The 22,523-nt window shown below is 69.7% G+C and overlaps 3 protein-coding genes across 3 annotated transcripts; 2 read left to right on the top strand and 1 right to left on the bottom strand.

Moving 5' to 3' along the window:
• Positions 1-1,484: 1,484 nt before the first annotated feature.
• OXA1L (OXA1L mitochondrial inner membrane insertase) lies at positions 1,485-6,779 on the top strand. Its single transcript, XM_084645573.1, has 10 exons — positions 1,485-1,632; positions 2,025-2,144; positions 2,428-2,620; positions 3,867-4,010; positions 4,339-4,424; positions 4,624-4,788; positions 5,916-6,020; positions 6,110-6,272; positions 6,348-6,428; positions 6,542-6,779. The coding sequence occupies exons 1-10, from the start codon at positions 1,546-1,548 to the stop codon at positions 6,652-6,654; spliced, it is 1,257 nt and encodes a 418-aa protein (XP_084501699.1). The 5' UTR covers positions 1,485-1,545; the 3' UTR covers positions 6,655-6,779.
• A 317-nt stretch (positions 6,780-7,096) lies between these two features.
• Positions 7,097-16,577, bottom strand: SLC7A7 (solute carrier family 7 member 7). Its single transcript, XM_084645572.1, has 10 exons — positions 16,516-16,577; positions 15,731-16,207; positions 12,383-12,508; positions 11,891-12,035; positions 11,002-11,125; positions 10,824-10,927; positions 10,300-10,396; positions 9,397-9,546; positions 7,696-7,879; positions 7,097-7,335 (listed from the first exon to the last, which is right to left on the bottom strand). Exons 2-10 carry the CDS (start codon positions 16,203-16,205, stop codon positions 7,250-7,252), a joined length of 1,491 nt encoding a protein of 496 aa, XP_084501698.1. The 5' UTR covers positions 16,206-16,207; positions 16,516-16,577; the 3' UTR covers positions 7,097-7,249.
• A 1,640-nt stretch (positions 16,578-18,217) lies between these two features.
• Positions 18,218-20,918, top strand: MRPL52 (mitochondrial ribosomal protein L52). Its single transcript, XM_084645574.1, has 5 exons — positions 18,218-18,563; positions 18,706-18,781; positions 20,216-20,283; positions 20,432-20,496; positions 20,759-20,918. The coding sequence occupies exons 1-5, from the start codon at positions 18,233-18,235 to the stop codon at positions 20,900-20,902; spliced, it is 684 nt and encodes a 227-aa protein (XP_084501700.1). The 5' UTR covers positions 18,218-18,232; the 3' UTR covers positions 20,903-20,918.
• The last annotated feature ends 1,605 nt before the right edge of the window (positions 20,919-22,523 follow it).

Below are 22,523 nucleotides of genomic sequence, written 5' to 3'. Positions count from 1 at the left end.
GAGAGGGGGTTCCATAGAGGATGGCTCTGGACTGCTCTCAGTGGTAGCAGAGGACAGAACAAGGAGCAATGGTCTCAAGTTGCAGTGGGGGAGGTTTAGGTTGGATATTAGGAAAAACTTTTTCACGAGGAGGGTGGTGAAGCCCTGGACTGGGTTCCCTAGGGAGGGGGTGGAGTCTCCTTCCTTGGATATTTTTAAGGCCCAGCTTGACAGAGCCCTGGCTGGGATGATTTCGTTGGGGATGGTCCTGCTTTGAGCAGGGGTTGGACTAGAACCTCCCGAGGTCCCTTCCCAGCCCGGGTTCTAGGATTCTGTGATTCTAGCGGGTGTTACCCCAGAGTGACCAGGTCAGGAGAGCTATTACCAGCCGGGGGGGTTGTAGTGATAATCAAGGCGGGCCATTTCCAGCAGGCGACAAGAACAGCTGAGGAAGGGGGAACGGGGGGGGGGGAATAAACCAGGGGAAATAGTTTTACTTTGTGTAATGACCCATCCACTCCCAGTCTCTGTTCAAGCCTAAGTTAATTGTATCCAGCGTGCAAATTAATTCCCGTTCAGCCGTCTCTGGCCGGAGCGGGTTGCTGAAGGTTTCTGTTGGGGACTCGCCGGTCTGGGGCCCGCGGCCGAGCGGCCGGGGCGGTGGACGTGCCCCCGCCTGGGGTGGGGCTGTGCCAGTCCCCGGCGTCCGGAGTGTGTCCCGGAGTCTCCGGCGCCGGGAGGGTCCGGCTGGCCAGCGGGCGTGGCGGGGGCACTGCGGGAGCCCGGACTCCTGGGTTCTCTCCCCGGCCCTGGGAAGGGGGAGGGGGCAAGTGGCTGCCGGGGGGGAGGCCGCGGGGCCGGTCCCTTTAAGACCGGTATAAGTCTGAGGTCACATTTTGGGGACACATCCAATATGGCTGCCTCCAGGGCGCCCTCAGGCCGGTGGCCGGCGAGGGGCCCCCTTGCCCTCACCTAAAATGGCCTCAAGAGTCCTTTGCCAAAATTAAATATGGCTGCCGCCATGCACCCAAAGGCACATCTGCGCAGGGCAGACCACACTCAAAATGGCCGCCACCCCTGCCCTTAGCCACGCTTTGCCACATTCACTATGGCTGCCGGCGGACATCCGGTCAATGGAGGCGTTGCCCTTTCTCCATATGGCCGCCTTTGGTAACAAATCATGTGACCATGCCTTCAGCCAACATGGCCGCCTTCCGAACACGCACGCGCGCCAGCCCTTTCGCATCATGGTTGCCTCTTCAGAGTACTGGGACGCTGCCCTCATTCAATATGGCTGACACACGCCGCGGACGGACGCCGCCAGCCAGGACGGCGCCCACGCCCACGCGTACGCGTTGCCGGGTTGTTGCCACCATCGAAGATGGCCGCTGCCCATAATCCGGAGGTGGGGATACTGCCCGCACTCAAGATGGCGCCTGGCTGTACCAACACGTGATGCGTGCCCATAAACAACATGGCTGCGCTCGCTTCGCCACGGCGTCGCATGCACCACTGCGCTGGCTCAGAAGGCGGGCGCGCGCCGGGGGGCGGCTCCTCCCCGGGAACATGGCGGCTTGTGCGGCTGCGAGGCGGGGCTGGCGCCGGCTGGGACCCCCGGGGCTCGTCCCGCTCCTCAGGGGGCTCCACACGCAGGTGGGATCCGGGGGCACCCTGTGACGTCACAGCGGTCATGACCTTAGGGAAGCGGGGCGGGGGGACCCCGGGGGTCACGTGGTCTGGGGCTTGGGACCCGCCGCGGCTGTCATCTCGGTGCTTTAGAGGTCGAAGGTCGTGACCTCTGAGGTGGGGGAGCACGAGGGGTCCGCGGGCATGACCCCGCTGGTGACGACACGGAAAAGGGAAAGACACGCCCCCTTGGGGCTTAACCTGCGATCAGCCTGGGGACAAAGGTCATGGGGTCAAAGGTCTCTGGGAGCAGGGGTCGTGACCCTCCCCTCGGGGTTCACAGGTGACCAGGGGGAGCCCTGATGCTTGGCATGACGAGGTCAAAGGTCACCGATCCCTTCCCCCTTTTCTCCCCCTAGGTCTACAGGGGCGGGGCCCCCTCTGCCTGGCTCCATGGAAACGCCCCGCGTGGGGCTCCCCTGCGCCCCCGACTCACCCTGCGGCCGCCCCCGGCCCGGTGCCAGAGCAGCGCGGCCCAGGTGAGGGGCTGCGGGTCGGGAGTGAGGGGCAGCGGTGGGGGGGCAGGGCTGGGCTGGCAGGGGGCTGCAGGTCGGGAGTGAGGGGCAGCGGTGGATGGGGGGGCAGGGCTGGGCTGGCAGGGGGCTGCGGGTCGGGAGTGAGGGGCAGCGGTGGATGGGGGGACAGGGCTGGGCTGGCAGGGGGCTGCGGGTCGGGAGTGAGGGGCACTTTTGGGGCAGGGCCAGGCTGGTGCTGTGGGTTGAGAGCGAGGGGTGCCTCTGTCTCATTGTCTTCTCTCCCCAGGTACTGCCCCCCGCGGCTGCTCCGCCCCCAGCCCTGGGGGGCACGGTGCCCGGGGGGGAGCTGGCGGAGGTGCCGGAGCTGGGGCTGGCAGAGCTGGGGCTCGGCTCCTACACGCCCGTGGGGCTGATCCAGAACCTGCTGGAGTTCCTGCACGCCGACCTGGGGCTGCCCTGGTGGGGCGCCATTGTGGCCGGTGAGGGGCATGCTGGGATAGCGGGGCGCTGGGTGTCACCCCCAGGTCCGGAGAGAGCTACCAACAATGCACTGTGGGTAACACTCCCCCGCAAAGTATGGGGGCAGCCTGTGCAGTGCATTGTGGGTAATCCTATCTCCCCCACCAGGCCCGGGGGAGGTCTGCCCATTGCCTTGTGGGTAACGCTCTCTTCTCCAGGCACGTGGGGGCGCGCTGCCCGGTGCCTTGTGGGTAACACTCTCTTCTCCAGGCACATGGGGGTGCGCTGCCCGGTGCATTCTGGGTAACGCTCTCTTCTCCAGGCACGTGGGGGCGCGCTGCCCGGTGCATTGTGGGTAACGCTCTCTTCTCCAGGCACGTGGGGGGCGCGCTGCCCGGTGCATTGTGGGTAACGCTCTCTTCTCCAGGCACGTGGGGGCGCGCTGCCCGGTGCATTGTGGGTAACGCTCTCTTCTCCAGGCACGGTGGCGGCGCGCTGCCTGGTGCATTGTGGGTAACGCTCTCTTCTCCAGGCACGGTGGCGGCGCGCTGCCCGGTGCATTGTGAGTAACGCTCTCTTCTCCAGGCACGTGGGGGCGCGCTGCCGGGTGCATTGTGGGTAACGCTCTCTTCTCCAGGCACGGTGGCGGCACACTGCCCGGTGCATTGTGGGTAACGCTCTCTTCTCCAGGCACGTGGGGGCGCGCTGCTGGGTGCATTGTGGGTAACGCTCTCTTCTCCAGGCACGTGGGGGTGCGCTGCCCGGTGCATTGTGAGTAACGCTCTCTTCTCCAGGCACGTGGGGGCGCGCTGCCCGGTGCCTTGTGGGTAACGCTCTCTTCTCCAGGCACGTGGGGGTGCGCTGCCCGGTGCATTCTGGGTAACGCTCTCTTCTCCAGGCACGTGGGGGCGCGCTGCCCGGTGCATTGTGGGTAACGCTCTCTTCTCCAGGCACGTGGGGGGCGCGCTGCCCGGTGCATTCTGGGTAACGCTCTCTTCTCCAGGCACGTGGGGGGCGCGCTGCCCGGTGCATTCTGGGTAACGCTCTCTTCTCCAGGCACGTGGGGGGCGCGCTGCCCGGTGCATTGTGGGTAACGCTCTCTTCTCCAGGCACGTGGGGGCGCGCTGCTGGGTGCATTGTGGGTAACGCTCTCTTCTCCAGGCACGGTGGCGGCACGCTGCCCTGTGCATTGTGGGTAACGCTCTCTTCTCCAGGCACGTGGGGGCGCGCTGCCGGGTGCATTGTGGGTAACGCTCTCTTCTCCAGGCACGGTGGCGGCACGCTGCCTGGTCTTCCCGCTCATCGTGAAGGGGCAGCGGGAGGCCGCCAAGCTGAACAACCACCTGCCCGAGATCACCCGGCTCACGCAGCGCATGCAGGACGCCAAGCGCTCCGGCAACCAGTTTGAGTGTGAGGGCTGGGGGCAGAGCCAAGGGAGGGGGAGGGACCTGGGATGGGTGGGGAGATAAGGGGGATGGAGACAAGGGATGGGGGTAGAAATTTGGCAGGAAGTGGGTGGAGTCAGCAAGAGGGGGAGGAGCCTGAGGGTTGAAGGGTGGAGTCTAGAGCCAAGGGCGGGGCTTGGGAGCCAGGAAGGTGATGCCTGGGGTCAAGCCTAAGGGCCTCCGAGATAGTGCAGACATTGGGAGGGGGAGGAGCTTGGGGGCTTTAGGGGAGGGGGTTTGTGGAGGGCTGAGAGATCAGAGCCGAGCCCCTAACTCCCCCTTCCTCCCCCCAGTCTCCAAGTTGTATTCGGAACTGAATCTGTACCAGAAGGCCCACGACGTCAACCCCCTACGGGGGTTCCTGGTGCCCCTCGTCCAGGTAAGGCTCCGCCCCCTGCCTAAGGCCCCGCCCTGCCCCTCACTGCTGACCCGCAGCCCCCTGCTAGTCCAGCCCCGCCAGTGCCCCTCACTCACGACCTGCAGCCCCTGCTAGCCTGGCCCTGCCGGTGCCCCTTACTCCCAACCCACAGCCCCCCATCTCTCCATGGCTCTGACCCTCGTCTCTGCCCCTGCTCCAGGCCCCCGTCTTTATCTCCTTTTTCATCGCACTGCGGGAGATGGCCGCCCTGCCCGTGCCCAGCATGCAGAGCGGCGGCCTGGCGTGGTTCGTGGATCTGACGGCAGCCGACCCCCTCTACGTCCTGCCCCTCGTCGTCACCGGCACCATGTGGCTTATCCTGGAGGTGAGCCTGGGGGGGGGGTGCGGTAGTGTAGGACCTACACGAAACAAGGGAGCCAGGAGCTGGCTGTAAACGGGCGAAGGGCAGGACTGTGCTCATTACGCTGGAGCGCCCCCGCTGCCTGGGAGAGGGATGAAAATAATATAGGACCTACAATAAAGAAAGAGCGGTGGGGCTCCTGTAAACGCACTGGGAAGGGAAGCGGGGGGTGAAGGGCGGGGCTCTGCTCTCGCACTCCTGGCTGGCCAGCAGAGGAATGACGATCGCGTAGGACCTACAGTAATATGCTAGAAAGGATCATAAATAACGGGCCAGTTGGTGGCTGTACCCAGCTGGCCAGGGCAGGACAGTAATAGTGTAGGGCCTACAGGAAACAACGAGCCAGTTGGCTGCTCTGGCCTGGGGTGTTACAAGAATACTAGAGGGCCTACAGGAAACGAGCCTCAGTTGGGTTGCTTTTCATTTGTGTTAAGGAAAAGTTAGCCCATGTGACTCCATTTTGGTTTGGGGCCCACCATTGTTTAAATGCCAGCACATCATACACCAGGAGGAGTAATCCTTAGATATTGAATCCCTGTGAAAATCCTCCTCCTTGTCTCCAGCCTGCCTTGACTCCCAGTATCTGGTTTTTGTCAGTCTCTAACTCCCTGTCTCTTGGCCTTGATGTGAGGCCTCCCATCCTGATAATAAAAGTTACTGATGCATAGCTTTAGGACCATGCTGTGTAATTAACATACTGGTATAGCACGAGGAATGCACCAAGCAGGGATAGGTGGTAGATAAGACAAGGGTTTGTTTATTGGCTAAGGTTTCCAATGCACGAGGGCAACATGCTTTGCTAAAAGGTATATAACCTTTGTATAATTTGCATTCAGGGTCCCCTCCTGGCTAGCAGGGGGGCACCACGCTCGAGCGTAATAAACTTAGTGTCTTTTGGGAACTCTGCAGTTGTGGACTTTGTTTCTGTGCCTCAGCCTAGATTCGAACTGTGCGTGACCTATCAGGTATAATTCGTAGCACTTGTGTGCGTGTCCTACCAGGTGTAATTCGTAACATTTGGTGGGGGCATCTCTGGGGGTGGCACCTGTCTCTAACCCTGCCCCCTATGTGTTCCCCCCCACCCCCGGCAGCTGGGGGCGGAGTCCGGGGTGGACAACCCCAACCTGAAGGTGATGAAGACGGTTTTCCGGGTGATGCCGCTGGTGATCCTGCCACTGACCATCAGCTTCCCCACGGTGAGAGCCTCGTGGGGGGGAGAAGGACGGAGGGGGCCTGGCCCCGATCTCCCCCCGGCACCCACCTGACACTGCCCCGTCTCCCCCAGGCCGTCTTCACCTACTGGCTGACATCCAACCTGTTCTCCCTGGCGCAGGTCGGGCTCCTGCGGGTCCCGGCCATCCGCGCCCGGCTCCACATCCCCGACCGCGTCCAGCATGACCCGGCCCTGCTGCCCGCGCGCCAGGGCTTTGTCCAGAGCCTGCGGGCCGGTGAGTGACCCGGGGGGGCGGGGGAGGAGGGCTCAGCACAGGCGGGGGCTAACCCCTCCCTCCCGTCCCGCGCAGGCTGGAAGGACGCCCAGCTGGCCCAGCAGCTGCAGGAGCGCGAGCGGCGGGTCAAGAATCACCTCGCCCTGGCCGCAAAAGGTCCGTGCCCCCCCCCCCCCAACCCCTGCAACTATGGGACCCCCCTGCATGCTCGGGCCACTGCCCCAGAGGGGTGTCCCCCCCACCCCATCTCACCCCATCTCTCCCCCTAGGACCTCTGCGCCAGACCTTCTCCCACAACCCCTTGCAGCAGAAGGAGGGTGGGGCCAGTAGCACCAGCTCCAGCCCCCGCCCAAAGAGGCCCTGGCAGGACACGCTGGGCTGAGACCTGCCCCACAGACATCGCTGGACCCCCAGGACCTCAGAACCGCCACCAGTGGGCACCCACCTCTCCCCAATCCGGACTCTGCTCAGGGGGTGGGTCTGAGCCAATAAAGGACTCATCACCCACCCGCTGGTGCCATTGGAATCTGCTTGGGAGGTGGGGGGTAGGGTTGGAGACCCCTCTACTACTGGGGGGCAGGGGAGTGCGCAGACTGAGGTCTTGTTGGGGGGAGCGTGGGGGCGAGATTGAGGGGCTCGTTCCCAGGTTGGGGGACAGGAGGCAGAAGGGGCTATGGGGCAGGAGAGAGGCAGGGAGCACAGTGCATGGGGGGAACTGGGAAGCCAGTGGTAGGGCAGAGGAGGAGGAAGGGGATCTCCGGGGGGAGAGGTGGGGTTCTCTGGGGGAGGCCAGGGAGCGGACAGATGACACCCGGAGCCGGCTGTGACTGGAGTGATGCTGGTTTATTGGTAGCAGCTGCTTTCGAGGCAAGGGCGGGGCTGGTGGTGCCCCGACACCAGGGCCGAGGGGGCCAATAAATTAAAGAGGAGGAGTGGGTCTGGGGGGGAGGGAAGGTGCCCCTTCCCCACTGGCTCCGTCACTGGGATTTGGGGCGACTGTCGTCAGGGTCCAGCTCCGTCACCACGGCCCGGCACAGCAGCTGGATGTGGCGGGAGACGCCGGCTGCAGAGAGAGCGGGACAGTTAGTGGGGGCTGTGGGTCAGGAGTGAGGGGCATAGTACGGCTGGGGGGGTCCAAGGCTGGGCTAGCAGGGGCTGCGGGTCAGGAGTGAGGGGCACCGGGCTGGGCTGGCGGGGGCTGCGGGTCGGGCGCGGGGGGCACCAGGGGGGCTGTGGTCGGGAGCGAGGGGGGCTGGGGGGCTGCGGGTCGGGAGCGTGGGGGGCCGGGGGGTTGCGGGGGGTGCCGGCGGGGCTGGGGGGCTGCGGGTCGGGAGCGTGGGGGGCCGGGGGGTTGCGGGTCGGGCGCGGGGGGGGCCGGGGGGCTGCGGGTCGGGCGCGGGGGGGGCCGGCGGGTCTCACTCACCCACGGCTGCCCGCAGCCAGCGGGGCCGGCGGGTGTCCGGGCTCCGCACCAGCAGGAAGTAGACGGGCAGCCCTGAGAGCGCGATGCCGATGCCGATGAGCGAGTTGAGGGGGTCGGTGTAGAGCGGGACGGCCACCAGGAACACGGTGCACAGGCAGAAAAACAGCGGGAAGACGATGCTCAACTGGGGAGACAGCCAGGGGGTGAGCGGCCGCCCCGGGGCACGGCGGGGCCGGGGGGCGAGGGGAGAGCGGCCGCCCCGGGGCACGGCGGGGCCGGGGGGCGAGGGGAGAGCGGCCGCCCCGGGGCACGGCGGGGCCGGGGGGCGAGGGGAGAGCGGCCGCCCCGGGGCACGGCGGGGCCGGGGGGCGAGGGGAGAGCGGCCGCCCCGGGGCACGGCGGGGCCGGGGGGCGAGGGGAGAGCGGCCGCCCCGGGGCACGGCGGGGCCGGGGGGCGAGGGGAGAGCGGCCGCCCCGGGGCACGGCGGGGCCGGGGGGCGAGGGGAGAGCGGCCGCCCCGGGGCACGGCGGGGCCGGGGGGCGAGGGGAGAGCGGCCGCCCCGGGGCACGGCGGGGCCGGGGGGCGAGGGGAGAGCGGCCGCCCCGGGGCACGGCGGGGCCGGGGGGCGAGGGGAGAGCGGCCGCCCCGGGGCACGGCGGGGCCGGGGGGCGAGGGGAGAGCGGCCGCCCCGGGGCACGGCGGGGCCGGGGGGCGAGGGGAGAGCGGCCGCCCCGGGGCACGGCGGGGCCGGGGGGCGAGGGGAGAGCGGCCGCCCCGGGGCACGGCGGGGCCGGGGGGCGAGGGGAGAGCGGCCGCCCCGGGGCACGGCGGGGCCGGGGGGCCAGGGGAGAGCGGCCGCCCCGGGGCACGGCGGGGCCGGGGGGCCAGGGGAGAGCGGCCGCCCCGGGGCACGGCGGGGCCGGGGGGCCAGGGGAGAGCGGCCGCCCCGGGGCACGGCGGGGCCGGGGGGCCAGGGGAGAGCGGCCGCCCCGGGGCACGGCGGGACTGGGGGGTGAGCGGCCGCCCCGGGGCACGGCGGGGCCGGGGGGCGAGGGGAGAGCGGCCGCCCCGGGGCACGGCGGGACCGGGGGGCCAGGGGAGAGCGGCCGCCCCGGGGCACGGCGGGACTGGGGGGCGAGGGGGTGAGCGGCCGCCCCGGGGCACGGCGGGGCCGGGGGCCGGGGGGCCGCCCCGGGGCACGGCGGGACCGGGGGGCGAGGGGAGAGCGGCCGCCCCGGGGCCGGGGGGCGAGGGGAGAGCGGCCGCCCCGGGGCCGGGGGGCGAGGGGAGAGCGGCCGCCCCGGGGCCGGGGGGCGAGGGGAGAGCGGCCGCCCCGGGGCACGGCGGGACCGGGGGGCGAGGGGAGAGCGGCCGCCCCGGGGCCGGGGGGCGAGGGGAGAGCGGCCGCCCCGGGGCACGGCGGGGCCGGGGGGCCAGGGGGCGAGCGGCCGCCCCGGGGCACGGCGGGGCCGGGGGGCGAGGGGAGAGCGGCCGCCCCGGGGCACGGCGGGACTGGGGGGCCAGGGGAGAGCGGCCGCCCCGGGGCCGGGGGGCGAGGGGAGAGCGGCCGCCCCGGGGCATTGTGGGCCAAGAAGGGAGCCCATGGGGGGAGACGCTGCCCCAAGGCATTGTGGGATGGGCAGGGAGTCAGAGGGGGAGACACTGCCCCCAGAGGATTGTGGGAGGGGGTGGGGCCTTACCTTGAGTGGGCGGGGCCTGTCGGGCTCCTTCCAGCGCAGGTAGAGCTGCCCGGCGATGGACAGGCCCACGAAGAACCAGTAGCTGAAGCTGTAGTAGTTGATGAGCTGGAAGATGTCCTCCACGCAGAGATAGACCAGAGCCATGGCCCCCTGGGAGAGGGGGAGACCCCCCTCAGGGAGATGGACTGACCCAAGGGGGACACACCCCTCCCAAGACAGGGCGATGGACTGACCTTTGGGACAACCCTCCCCATTGGGGTAATGGGCTGACCCACAGGAACACACCCCCCCTTAGAGACAGGGCAATGGACTGATCCGTGGGATAGTGCCCCCCCCCATCAGGGGCATGGATGGACTGTCCCAAGGGATGCCCTCAAGCGTGGGTGGTGGAGGGAATGGACTGACCTGACTCCTGCCCCCACTAGCTCAGGCAAATGGATTTTCCCATTGCATTCCACAACCCCTGGGCCTCCAGGAAAACTGGACTCTTCCAGGGTGTGAAATCTGCCCTTGTGGGGTGGTGTCTCCCATAACCCATCGTGGTCTGTAGTCTGTCCCTTTCCCCCACCCTTGCCCCTAGCCGTGATCTGGCCCATGGGTATGATCGGTCCCATGGCAAACCCTGGGGGATGGTCTGGCCCGTGGCCACAGCTGTGGTCTATCCCATACCCCCCCATGGGGAATGGTCCGTCCCATGGCCACAGTCATGGTCCATCCCGTGGCTCCTGACGTGGTCCATCCCATACTCCCCCATGGGGAATGGTCCATCCCGAGGCCCCAGCCGTGGTCCATCCCATACCCCCCCACGGGGAATGGTCTGGCCCGTGGCCCCAGCCGTGGTCCATCCCATACCCCCCCACGGGGGATGGTCCATCCCGCGCCCCCCCGGCGCGTGGGGCTCACGTTGAAGAGCAGGGCCGGCACGGGGGTGAATCGCTCCACGTGGATCATGCAGAGGGCGTCGGGCAGGTGCCCCTCCCGCGAGCCCACGAAAAACAGCCTGGGGCAGAGCAGAGTGTCAGGGGGTGTGGGGTGCAGAGGGGCTGGGGGTCGTGGGGGTGGGGGGCACTCAGGGTCTGGGGGTCACGGGAGGGGGATGCCAGGGGCTGCGGGTCAGGGGTGGGGGCACTGTGGGGCTGCACTGGGGGCTGCGGGATGGGGGCACAGAGGGGCTGCAGGGTGGGGGGCAGGGGGTGCCGGGGGGCACTGGGGGGCTGCAGGTTGGAGGCAGAGGGCTGCAGGACGGGGGCTGCGGGGTGGGGGAGCTGTGGGGCGTGGGGGCACTGGGGGGCTGCAGGTCGGAGGCAGGGGGCACTGGGGGCCGTGGGACGGGGACTGGTGGGGGCTGCGGGGCAGGGGGGGCTGCAGGTCCGAGGCAGGGGGCACTGGGGGCTGCGGGGTGGGGGGACTGGGGGGTGGGGGGGCACCTGGATGCGGCGAGGATGGAGGCGTTCAGTCCCCCGAAGCAGGACAGGGCCACGGCCAGGGGGATGGTCCAGTTGAAGATGCCGAAGACACGGTCGGCGAAGCTCTGTGGGGAGACGGGGGGTGAGAGCCCGGCCGGGGGGTCCCCCCACGCCCTGCCCCCCGCCCCCCGCTACTCACCACAGCCACGGCGTCGCTGGCCAGCAGCTCGCCGGGCGCCAGCACCGTGTAATAGGCCACGTTGGTCAGCAGGTAAATGGCCGTCACCACCGGCATGGAGACCCCGATGGCCAGCGGCAGGTTCCTGGGGCCGGAGCCAGGTCAGAGCTGGAGCCTCGCAGCTGGTCAGCCCTGGCCCCCCCGAACCCCTCACCTCCCTCCCTGGCCCCCCACGAACCCCCTCGCCTCCCGCCCCCCCATGTACCCCCTCGCCTCCCGTCCCTGCCCCCCATGAACCCCCCCTCGCCTCCCAGCCCAGCCCCCCACAGCCCCTCCTCACCTCCCAACATGCCCCCCAAGTCCCCTCCCACCCCGGCCCCCCCACACCTCCCCATCACCTCCCAACCCGACTCCTGCACAGACCCCCCTCCAACCTCCCAAACCAGCCCCCCATGGACTCCCCACGGGCCCCCTGCACTCACCTCCCAACCCCCTCAGTCCTTGCAACTCACTGACCCTGGGGCGTCCCAATGAGGAGCCCCCGGTCCAATCCCCGAGGCAGCTTGGGGGCCAACATGCCAGGTGGGGAGTTAAACACCCCGCAAATGAAGTGGGGCAACAGAGCGAAGGGAAAGCCCAAGACCCTTCTTCCTGGAGCAGCCCCCCTCTGCTCCCCAGTCACGGGGGGGGCGCCATGGCTCCAGGCCGCACCCCCTGCCCCACAGGCTGGGGGACGGGTCAGGTCCCAGCTCAGTAGTGGCAGGGGGGATCTATGGGGCAGGCTGAGGATGGGTCACGCACCAGCTCAGCGGGGGCAGATCTATGGGGCAAGCTGCAGGGGTGGGACCGGTCCAAGCTCAGCGGGGCCAGATCTGTGGGGCAGGCCCGGCCCCCAGGGAGCAGCACCCACCTCTCGGGGTCCTTGATCTCCTCAGTGACGAAGTTGAGGGTGTCCCAGCCCGAGTAGGAGAAGAGGGCCGAGTAGAGGGCCAGGGCCAGGTCCCCCACGGCCAGCGAGGAGCCCGCGAAGGGGTCAGCGAAGTGCTCGGAGTGTCCTGCAGGGGGAGGCAGGGAGTCGGCCGGCTGGGGGGCACGGGCAGGGCTGTGGGGGGCACAGGCTGTGGGTCGGGGGGTGAGGGGCGCCGGGGGCCGGGGCTGAGGGCCCCCGGGGGCCGGGCCAGCAGGGGGTGAGGGCCCCCGGGGGCAGGGCCGGCGAGGGGCCCCGGGGCGGGGCTGAGGGGCCCCGGGGGCAGGGCCAGCAGGGGGTGAGGGCCCCCGGGGGCAGGGCCGGCGAGGGGCCCCGGGGCGGGGCTGAGGGGCTCCGGGGGCAGGGCCGGCGAGGGGCCCCGGGGCGGGGCTGAGGGGCCCCGGGGGCAGGGCCGGGGGGCACCGGCTGCCCTACCCTGTGCCAGGCGCACGACGCCGGCGACGATCACGGCCAGCAGCGCCAGCAGCTTGGCGTAGGTGGAGACGTCCTGCACCCGCGTCCCCCATTTCACGTAGGCGCAATTAACGAACGTCAGGAGACCTGGGGGGACAAGAGAGCGTGAGACCCCCTGAGTCGCCCCAGAGCCCCCTGCACGCCCCGGATGCCTGGGTTCTTTCCTGTCTCCCAGAGAGGAGTGGCGGCTCGTGGTTAGAGCGGGGCATGGGGGCTGGGAGCCAGGACTCCTGGGTCCTCTCCCTGGCGCTGGGAGGGGAGTAGGGGCTGGTGGGTCAGAGCAGGGGGCCCTAGGAGCCCGGACTCCTGGGTCCTCTCCCTGGCGCTGGGCCCCACACCCCTCCCTGTTGTTTTCCTCCACTTCCTGTCAGCCTTGATCTTTCCCCAGGCGTGTTGTGACTGGGAGACTCATAAACCCGGCTGGACCCGGCCCGGGGGAGGGGGGGGCCGGTGCCCCCCCCCCCCATCCTGGCGCTGGGCCCTGGGGGCTGGGCCAAGCACCGGGGGCAGCCAGGGACAAGGCCAGAGATTCCTGCCCCTCTCCGGCTGGGCCCAGACACACCCGCCCCACGGCCCCCCACGGGCCCAGCCCTGCCCCCACCCGCCCCCCATGCCCCTCACTCCCGTCCCATGGCCCCCTACGGGCCTGGCCCTGCCCCCCACCCGCCCCCCACTCCCGCCCCACAGCCCCCCACGGGGCCGGCCCTGCCCCTCACCCCCACCCCATGGCCCCCCACGGGTCCCTACGGGCCTGGCCCTGCCCCCCACCCGCCCCCCATTCCCCTCACTCCTGACCCACGGCCCCCCACGGGCCTGGTCCTGCCCCCCACCCGCCCTCCATGCCCCTCACTCCTGCCCCATGGCCCCCTCCCGCCCTGGCCCTGCCCCCCACCCGCCTGCCATGCCCCTCACTCCCACCCCGCAGCCCCCTCCCGGCCTGGGCCTGCCCCCCACCCGCCCGCCATGCCCCTCACTCCCACCCCACAGCCCCCTCCCGGCCTGGCCCTGCCCCCCACCCGCCCGCCATGCCCCTCACTCCCGACCCGCAGCCCCTGCCGTCCCAGCCCCCCATGCAGGCCCGCGTGACGGGGTGGTGCAATGTGGGGGCCTGACTTGGCGTTTTCCGGCAGCTGGATCCGGCAATGAATCCCCGACTCAGCAGCGGGGCCATCAGCCGAGCCCAGCCCACAACCCCCTGACCCCCGTGGGCTCAGCCGGCCGGACAGAGCCCCACACTCGCCAAGCCCAGCATCCCTCCGCCGCGGGCTCCGAGTGCGGGCTGGGAGCCAGGACGCCGGGGTTCCTTCTCTGCCAGTGGGGGTTTCCTACAGGGTTGGAGGAGTCCAAGGAGCGAGACTGGGCCAAAGGGCGAGTGACAGCCAGAGCGGAGGAGGAGAGAGAGAGAAGATGATGCCCCACACTCCTGCCCCGCAGTCCCCTGCCCCCCCAGCCCTACCGCTGCCCCTCACTCCTGCCCCGCAGCCCCCTGCCCCCCCGAGCCCTGCCACTGCCCCTCACTCCTGCCCCGCAGCCACCTGCCCTCCCAGCCCTGCCGCTGCCCCTCACTCCCGACCCGCAGCCCCCAGAGCCCTGCCGCTGCCCCTCACCCCCTGCCCCGCAGCCCCCTGCCCCCCCAGCCCTGCCGCTGCCCCTCACTCCTGCCCCGCAGCCCCCTGCCCCCCCGAGCCCTGCCACTGCCCCTCACTCCTGCCCCGCAGCCCCCTGCCCCCCCGAGCCCTGCCACTGCCCCTCACTCCTGCCCCGCAGCCCCCTGCCCCCGCAGCCCTGCCGCTGCCCCTCACTCCTGCCCCGCAGCCCCCTGCCCCCCCAGCCCTGCCGCTGCCCCTCACTCCTGCCCCGCAGCCCCCTGCCCTCCCAGCCCTGCCGCTGCCCCTCACTCCCGACCCGCAGCCCCCAGAGCCCTGCCGCTGCCCCTCACCCCCTGCCCCGCAGCCCCCTGCCCCCCCAGCCCTGCCGCTGCCCCTCACTCCTGCCCCGCAGCCCCCTGCCCCCCCGAGCCCTGCCACTGCCCCTCACTCCTGCCCCGCAGCCCCCTGCCCCCCCGAGCCCTGCCACTGCCCCTCACTCCTGCCCCGCAGCCCCCTGCCCCCGCAGCCCTGCCGCTGCCCCTCACTCCTGCCCCGCAGCCCCCTGCCCCCCCAGCCCTGCCGCTGCCCCTCACTCCTGCCCCGCAGCCCCCTGCCCTCCCAGCCCTGCCGCTGCCCCTCACTCCTGCCCCGCAGCCCCCTGCCCTCCCAGCCCTGCCGCTGCCCCTCACTCCCGACCCGCAGCCCCCAGAGCCCTGCCGCTGCCCCTCACCCCCTGCCCCGCAGCCCCCTGCCCCCCCAGCCCTGCCGCTGCCCCTCACTCCTGCCCCGCAGCCCCCTGCCCCCCCGAGCCCTGCCACTGCCCCTCACTCCTGCCCCGCAGCCCCCTGCCCCCCCGAGCCCTGCCACTGCCCCTCACTCCTGCCCCGCAGCCCCCTGCCCCCGCAGCCCTGCTGCTGCCCCTCACTCCTGCCCCGCAGCCCCCTGCCCCCCCAGCCCTGCCGCTGCCCCTCACTCCTGCCCCGCAGCCCCCTGCCCTCCCAGCCCTGCCGCTGCCCCTCACTCCCGACCCGCAGCCCCCAGAGCCCTGCCGCTGCCCCTCACCCCCTGCCCCGCAGCCCCCTGCCCCCCCAGCCCTGCCGCTGCCCCTCACTCCTGCCCCGCAGCCCCCTGCCCTCCCAGCCCTAACGCTGCCCCTCACTCCCGACCCGCAGCCCCCAGAGCCCTGCCGCTGCCCCTCACCCCCTGCCCCGCAGCCCCCTGCCCCCGAGCTCTGCCACTGCCCCTCACTCCTGCCCCACAGCCCCCTGCCCCCCGAGCCCTGCCACTGCCCCTCACTCCTGACCCACAGCGCCCTGCCCCCCGAGCCCTGCCACTGCCCCTCACTCCTGACCCACAGCCCCCTGCCCCCCCAGCCCTGCCGCTGCCCCTCACTCCCACCCCGCAGCCCCCTACCCCCCGAGCCCTGCCGCTGCCCCTCACCCCCTGCCCCGCAGCGCCCTGCCCCCCGAGCCCTGCCGCTGCCCCTCACCCCCTGCCCCGCAGCGCCCTGCCCCCCGAGCCCTGCCGCTGCCCCTCACTCCCACCCCGCAGCCCCCTACCCCCCGAGCCCTGTCGCTGCCCCTCACTCCTGACCCACAGCCCCCTGCCCCCCCAGCCCTGCCGCTGCCCCTCACTCCCGCCCCACAGCCCCCCCATGCCCAGCCCTGTCCCCCCCCAGCCCTGCCGGTGCCCCTCCCTGCGGCCCCCAGCCCCTGCTCACAGATGCAGACGGCGGCCAGCAGGCGGTGGGCGGCGTAGGGCCCCGGGCAGCTGGGGAAGACGGGCTGCACCATGTAGCTGGCGAAGGTGAGGGCGATGACGGCCTGGCTGGTGGGCTCGATGATGAGGAGGGAGGCCCAGAGGCGGACGAAGGCCGCCAGCCCCCCGAAGGCCTCCAGGATGTAGGCATAGCTGGCCCCCGACTTGGTGACGGTGGTGCCCAGCTCGGCGTAGCACAGCGCCCCGAAGACGGAGAAGAGGCCGCCCACGGCCCACACGGCCAGCGCCAGCCCATAGGAGGCGCTGTGCAGGAGCACCCCCTTGGGCGAGACGAAGATGCCCGACCCGATCATGTTGCCCACGATGAGGCAGATGCCGCTCAGCAGCGAGATCTCCCGCTGCAGCTTGACGGGGGGCTCCGGGGGGCTGGCGGGCTCCTGCGGCGGGGCCGGGGCGTAGTGCGGGGTGGGCGCCATGGCTGCAGAGGGGAGAGAAGGGGTTAGGGTGGGGGGGCGCAGGATGGGACATGGGGCCTTTGCCCTCTAGGGGGCGCCAATCTCATCAGACAGCCCCCCAGCAGGGAGATAGGGGAGAGGGGAAACGGGGGGGCTAGTGCGTTAGAGCAGGGGGCTGGGAGCCCGGACTCCTGGGTTCTCTTCCCCAGCTCTGTGAGCGGAGTGGGGGCTAGTGGGTAGAGCAGTGGGGCTAGAAGCCAGGACTCCTGGGTTCTCTCCCAGCTCTGCGGGGGCGGGAGGCGAGGCCCCAGGGCTCTGCACAGACACTCACCGCTCCTGGCACGTTCCCCTCCGTCCCCTCGCAGAAAGAGGAAGAGCCGGGAGGGGCAGAGACTTTAACTTGACAAGGGGGGGCTGGGCCCTGGGCCGGGTCCAAGGTCCCTGGAGGGGAGCCAGCAGCGTGACAGGGGAGATAAATGCTGCGAGCTTCCCTGACAATGCCCCCATACTGCAAGCTGCGCCCACTGCGAGCCCCCATGCTGCAAGCTTCCTCCTCCAACAGTGCCCCACCACTGTGAGCTTCCCCCCACCCATGCTGCGAGCTTCCCCCTCACTGCGAGCTTCCTTGACATTGCCCCCCAAGCTGTGAATTTCCCTGACAGTGACCCCACACGCTGTGAGCTGCCTCCTCCAACAGTGCCCCCCTATGCTGCGAGCTTCCTTCAAGAGTGCCCCCCTATGCTGCAAGCTTCCCCTAACAATGCCCCCATGCTGCGAGATTCCTCCTCCAACAGTGCCCCCATGCTGCAAGCTTCCCCCCTGACAGTATCTACACGCAATGGGGACATTTGCACCATAGCTGGGGATCGAACCCAGGAGTCCAGGCCTGTGAGGCTCATTGGCGTCCTCATTAATAATTAGCCAAAAGTTAATAACCAATGAGTCAAACTATTAATTATGTGACCTCTGACCCTGACTTTGCCCTGCCCCCTCCCCCACTCACAGGGAATGGGAAGGGGGCAGAAAAGGGACCCAGGCATTCAGGGATACTGGACAGAGAACCAAAGAATGGCCAGGCAGGGTCAGAGCAACGGCCCAGCCAGCCCCGGCTCCAGGCTGCCAACAGACCAGGACAATTATCCAGGGATTCACCCCGAGCTCTGGGGCCACCTGGCGCAGGGGGCTGCGTCCCTGACTAGCTTGGCCAATGGCCGTCGCTGGACCTGGCTTCCAGGAACGTGGCTCCTTGTGTGTCAAACCCCCTTCTACTTCTGACCTCAGCCCATCCCCTGGCAGTGAGTTCCACAGGTTAACTGAAATCCTGCCTGCTGGAAACTGCTGCATGTTCATGAGGCCCACAGTTCGTGTCCACCCTAGTCACAGTCTGCCGTGGCCCTACGCACTGGATCCACCCGGCAGGAACCCCGGCGTCCGGGCTCTGAGCCCAGGCTGAGACTGGGCAGAACTCACTTCATCTCGGGGAGACGGGAAGGAGAGTCCGCGAATTGACTCTTCTGGCTTCCCGTGGATACACTTTCAAGACGGCGAAAACTGCAGGGCCAGGAACGAGCCAATATGGCCGCGCCCAGTGGATGCCTTCCCCACATACGGTACAAGAGGGCGGCGCCCATTAATTTCCTTTATCAAGATGGCGACGGTCAAAAATGCCTTTCCACGGTGACGGCTACGATCATTTCCGGTCCGAACATGGCAGCCCCTACAATATCCTTCACCAATATGGCGGCCCCTATGAATCCCTTCCCCAAAAATGGCTGCGCCTATCACTGTCCTTAAAAAAAATGGAGGCCCACTGTCTAAATCAAGATGGCTGCGCCCGTTAAAGCAAACGAATTATACAATTCCATCAAAGATGCTGTCCCCTTTAAATTCCTTCCCAAATATAGCGACGTCATGTAGTTCCCTAACCAAGATGGCGCTGCCTGTATTTTCCTCACCAACATGGCGGCTCACAGCCTTTGGATATTCAAGATGGCGACCCCCATTAATTCCATGTTCAATGTGGCTAATACACAATATCTGGCCGGAAGATGGCGCCCTCCTGCGAGTTTGTGCCAAAATGGTCCGCAAACCCCTTTCCATACCGTTCCCATAGCCTGTGTGTCCACCATGGCGGCGCCTATCTCCCTTCAAACCAACATGGCGGCTCCCACGCCAAAAATGGCGGACCACTTCACCAATATGGCGGATGCCACGGTTCCCATTCTGAACATGGCGCCGCCCCTTGGGCGCTCCCATTTCTAACATGGCGGCGCCTGTATCCTCCTTGCCGTACGGACTTTATAAATTCCTCCCACATGGTCCCAGCGCTACTTCCTGTCCCATTTCCGAAAATGGCAGCGCTCCTGGGCCGGAGGCTGGGTACGGGAATGTGGAGAGATCTAGCGTGGGGGCGGGGTCAGATCAACGGGGCGCGGGCGATGTGGGGGGAGGGGATTCCCAGGCTGGCAATTGGGGAGCCCCCATATCTCACTGACACCCCTCTTTCCCCCCCCCCCCGCAGCGCCTCGCCTGGCCGCAGCCCCCCGGCACATTCACTGCGGCGCCGCCCGCCCGGCAGTGGGGAAATGGAGAGCCCAGTGAGTGGGGCTGCGGGTCGGGAGCGGGGGGCACCGGCAGGGGGCTATGGGTCGGGAGCGGGGGGCACCGGGAGGGGGCGGGGGGCTGCGGGTCGGGGGCGGGGGGCACCGGGAGGGGGCTGCGGGTCGGGAGCGGGGGGCACCGGGAGGGGGCTGCGGGTCGGGAGGGGGCTGCGGGTCGGGGGCGGGGGGCACCGGCAGGGGGCTGCGGGTCGGGGGCGGGGGGCACCGGGAGGGGGCGGGGGGCACCGGGAGGGGGCGGGGGGCTGCGGGTCGGGGGCGGGGGGCACCGGGAGGGGGCTGCGGGTCGGGAGCGGGGGGCACCGGGAGGGGGCGGGGGGCTGCGGGTCGGGAGCGGGGGGCACCGGGAGGGGGGTGCGGGTCGGGGGCGGGGGGCACCGGGAGGGGGCTGCGGGTCGGGGGCAGGGGGCTGCGGGTCGGGAGCGGGGGGCACCGGGAGGGGGCTGCGGGTCGGGGGCAGGGGGCTGCGGGTCGGGAGCGGGGGGCACCGGGAGGGGGCTGCGGGTCGGGGGCAGGGGGCTGCGGGTCGGGAGCGGGGGGCACCGGGAGGGGGCTGCGGGTCGGGAGCGGGGGGCACCGGGAGGGGGCTGCGGGTCGGGAGGGGGCTGCGGGTCGGGAGCGGGGGACACCGGAAGGGGGCTGTGGGTCGGGAGCGGGGGGCACCGGCAGGGGGCTGCGGGTCGGGGGCAGGGGGCTGCGGGTCGGGAGCGGGGGACACCGGGAGGGGGCGGGGGGCTGCGGGTCGGGAGCGGGGGGCACCGGGAGGGGGCTGCGGGTCGGGGGCAGGGGGCTGCGGGTCGGGAGCGGGGGGCACCGGGAGGGGGCTGCGGGTCGGGAGCGGGGGGCACCGGGAGGGGGCTGCGGGTCGGGAGCTGGGGGCACCGGGAGGGGGCGGGGGGCTGCGGGTCGGGAGCGGGGGGCACCGGGAGGGGGCTGCGGGTCGGGAGCGGGGGGCACCGGGAGGGGGCTGCGGGTCGGGGGCGGGGGGCACCGGGAGGGGGCTGCGGGTCGGGGGCGGGGGGCACCGGGAGGGGGCTGCGGGTCGGGAGGGGGCTGCGGGTCGGGAGCGGGGGGCACCGGGAGGGGGCTGCGGGTCGGGAGCGGGGGGCACCGGGAGGGGGCTGCGGGTCAGGGGCGGGGGGCTGCGGGTCGGGAGCGGGGGACACCGGGAGGGGGCGGGGGGCTGCGGGTCGGGAGCGGGGGGCACCGGGAGGGGGCTGCGGGTCGGGGGCGGGGGGCTGCGGGTCGGGAGCGGGGGGCACCGGAAGGGGGCTGCGGGTCGGGGGCAGGGGGCTGCGGGTCGGGAGCGGGGGGCACCGGCAGGGGGCGGGGGGCTGCGGGTCGGGAGCAGGGGGCACCGGCAGGGGGCAGGGGACTGTGGGCTCATTGTGACCCCCTTTCCCTTCACCCCAGGCAGGGACTCGCCCCCAGCTCGGCCGGCTACGGGCCCCTCCGGGATCTACCTGACTGGTCCTTTGTAGGTGAGAATCTTCCTCTGTTACCACCGTGCCTCCCTGGACGCCTGGGTTCTCTCCACGGGCTGGGAGGAGTGGGGGCTGGGACGGGAGCTCGGACTCCTGGGTTCCATGATGGGGCAATGGGGTTCACTGACTTCTCGGATCTCCCCAGACGGGCGCCCCGCCCCCCTGTGGAAGGGCCAGACCCGCCGGCGGCAGGAAGACGAGGCCTTTGCGGTGAGTGGGAGGCTGGGGGGGTCCAGGGGCTGGGCGCCCGGACTCCTGGGTTCTCTCTCTGGCTCTGGGAGGGGTGTGGGGGCTGGTGATTGGAGCAGGGGGGCTGGGAGCCCGGACTCCTGGGTTCTCTCCCCAGCTCTGGGAGGGGAGTGGGAGCTGGTGACTAGCCCAGTGGGGCTGGGATCCCCTGGCGTTGCTCTCGGGCTGGGAGCCAGGACTCCTGGGTTCTCTGGGCCCCCCTCACCCATCTCTCTCTCCCCAGCGGCGCGTGGCCATGCTGGACCAGGAGATGGAGCGAGGCCTGCAGCGCTGGCAGGTCCAGCAGCAGGAGGCCAAGCAAAGCAAGAGACAGAACCAGCTGCAGCCCAAGGGGGCCGCCCTGCGTCGGGGCAGCCCCCCCCAATAAATCCCTGTGCCCCCAGCGACTGTCTCTGGGACTGCTTTCCGCGCCCGGCCAGGACGCCTGGTTCTCTGCTGGTTAGACCGGGGGGAGTGGGGCTGGGAACCTGGGTGAACTCATCACTCCCGACCCGCAGCCTCTGCCCCCCCAGCCCTGCCCCCTGCCGGCTCTGCTGGTGCCCCTCACTCCCGACCCGCAGCCTCTGCCCTGCCCCCTGCCGGCTCTGCTGGTGCCCCTCACTCCCGACCCGCAGCCTCTGCCCCCCCAGCCCTGCCCCCTGCCGGCTCTGCTGGTGCCCCTCACTCCCGACCCGCAGCCTCTGCCCCCCCAGCCCTGCCCCCTGCCGGCTCTGCCGGTGCCCCTCACTCCCGACCCGCAGTCCCCTTCTAGCCCGGCCCTTCCCCCCACAGCCCTGCTGGTGCCCCTCACTCCCGACCCGCAGCCTCTGCCCCCCCAGCCCTGCCCCCTGCCGGCTCTGCTGGTGCCCCTCACTCCCGACCCGCAGCCTCTGCCCCCCCAGCCCTGCCCCCTGCCGGCTCTGCTGGTGCCCCTCACTCCCGACCCGCAGCCTGTGCCCCCCCAGCCCTGCCCCCTGCCGGCTCTGCTGGTGCCCCTCACTCCCGACCCGCAGTCCCTGCTGTTGGTTGTTGTGTGTTGTTTTTCCCCATTTCTCTGTCTCCCGAGTGTTTCATCACAGGCGAGTCATGAGGCTGTGACTTGGGCCAGCTGGAGTTTCGTGGCTGGTGTGTGCGTGGTGGGGGGGTGGATTTCCCCTCCCCCCCCTTGAAGACTTGGCTGTTTTGCAATCCAGGCACTCCCCCCTCCCCTCCCCCAACAGCTGTAATTGCTTCCAGATGTGCAGCCACGACAGCAGCTGGTCTGACTTCATCGTGTGGGCGCCGCGCCCGGCACACGGGACTGGGGGATGGCAGCCAGGGCTGGGGGGAGGGAAGACAGTGCCCCTTGCTGGGCCCCCCCCGTTTCCAGCCCTGGAGCCCCCGCCGGCCCCCACCCCCGTTTGTTGTGTACTGCGCCGGCGGGATGATGCGGGACGGGGATTTCTGGCTTTTTGGATCCGGCAGGAGATTGCAATAGGGGAAATCGCGGTTAGACCCACGTCACGGTGTCTGGGCCACAAGCCGTGGGTTTGGTGACTCAGCCCCCCACAGCTCTGCTGGTGCCTCTCACTCCTCCGACCTGCAGCCCCCTGCTCGCCCAGCCCTGCCAGTGTCCCTCACTCCCGACCCACAGCCCCTGCTAGCCCAGCCCTGGGATCCCCCCAGCCCTACCACTGCCCCTCTATCTTCACCCTTTAGAAAACGCACTCAATTCATTTGCAAAAAAAAAAAATCACTTTTTATTCATTTTGATTTTTCTTAAAAAAAAAAAAAAAACATCCCCTGACAAATGTCCCCAAATCCCCATTTTTTGGCTAATTTTCTCCTCCAAAGCTGCTTGCCAACATGAACCAAAAAAATCCCTTCAAATGAAACAAACAACTTGAAAACACAAGACCCTGGAAATGTTTCCAGTGGCCCCGGAGCCAGGTTTGTGTTACAAGGAGAGAGATTCTGGAAGGACGCACTGAGAATCCCCCAGTGTATCCAATTCTTCCCAAAACTGGGGT

Source organism: Lepidochelys olivacea, assembly GCF_965140295.1.
Source record: "Lepidochelys olivacea isolate rLepOli2 genome assembly, chromosome: 13".
NCBI classification, from domain to species: Eukaryota; Metazoa; Chordata; order Testudines; family Cheloniidae; genus Lepidochelys; species Lepidochelys olivacea.
This window is presented reverse-complemented; position numbering and strand designations above follow the sequence as displayed.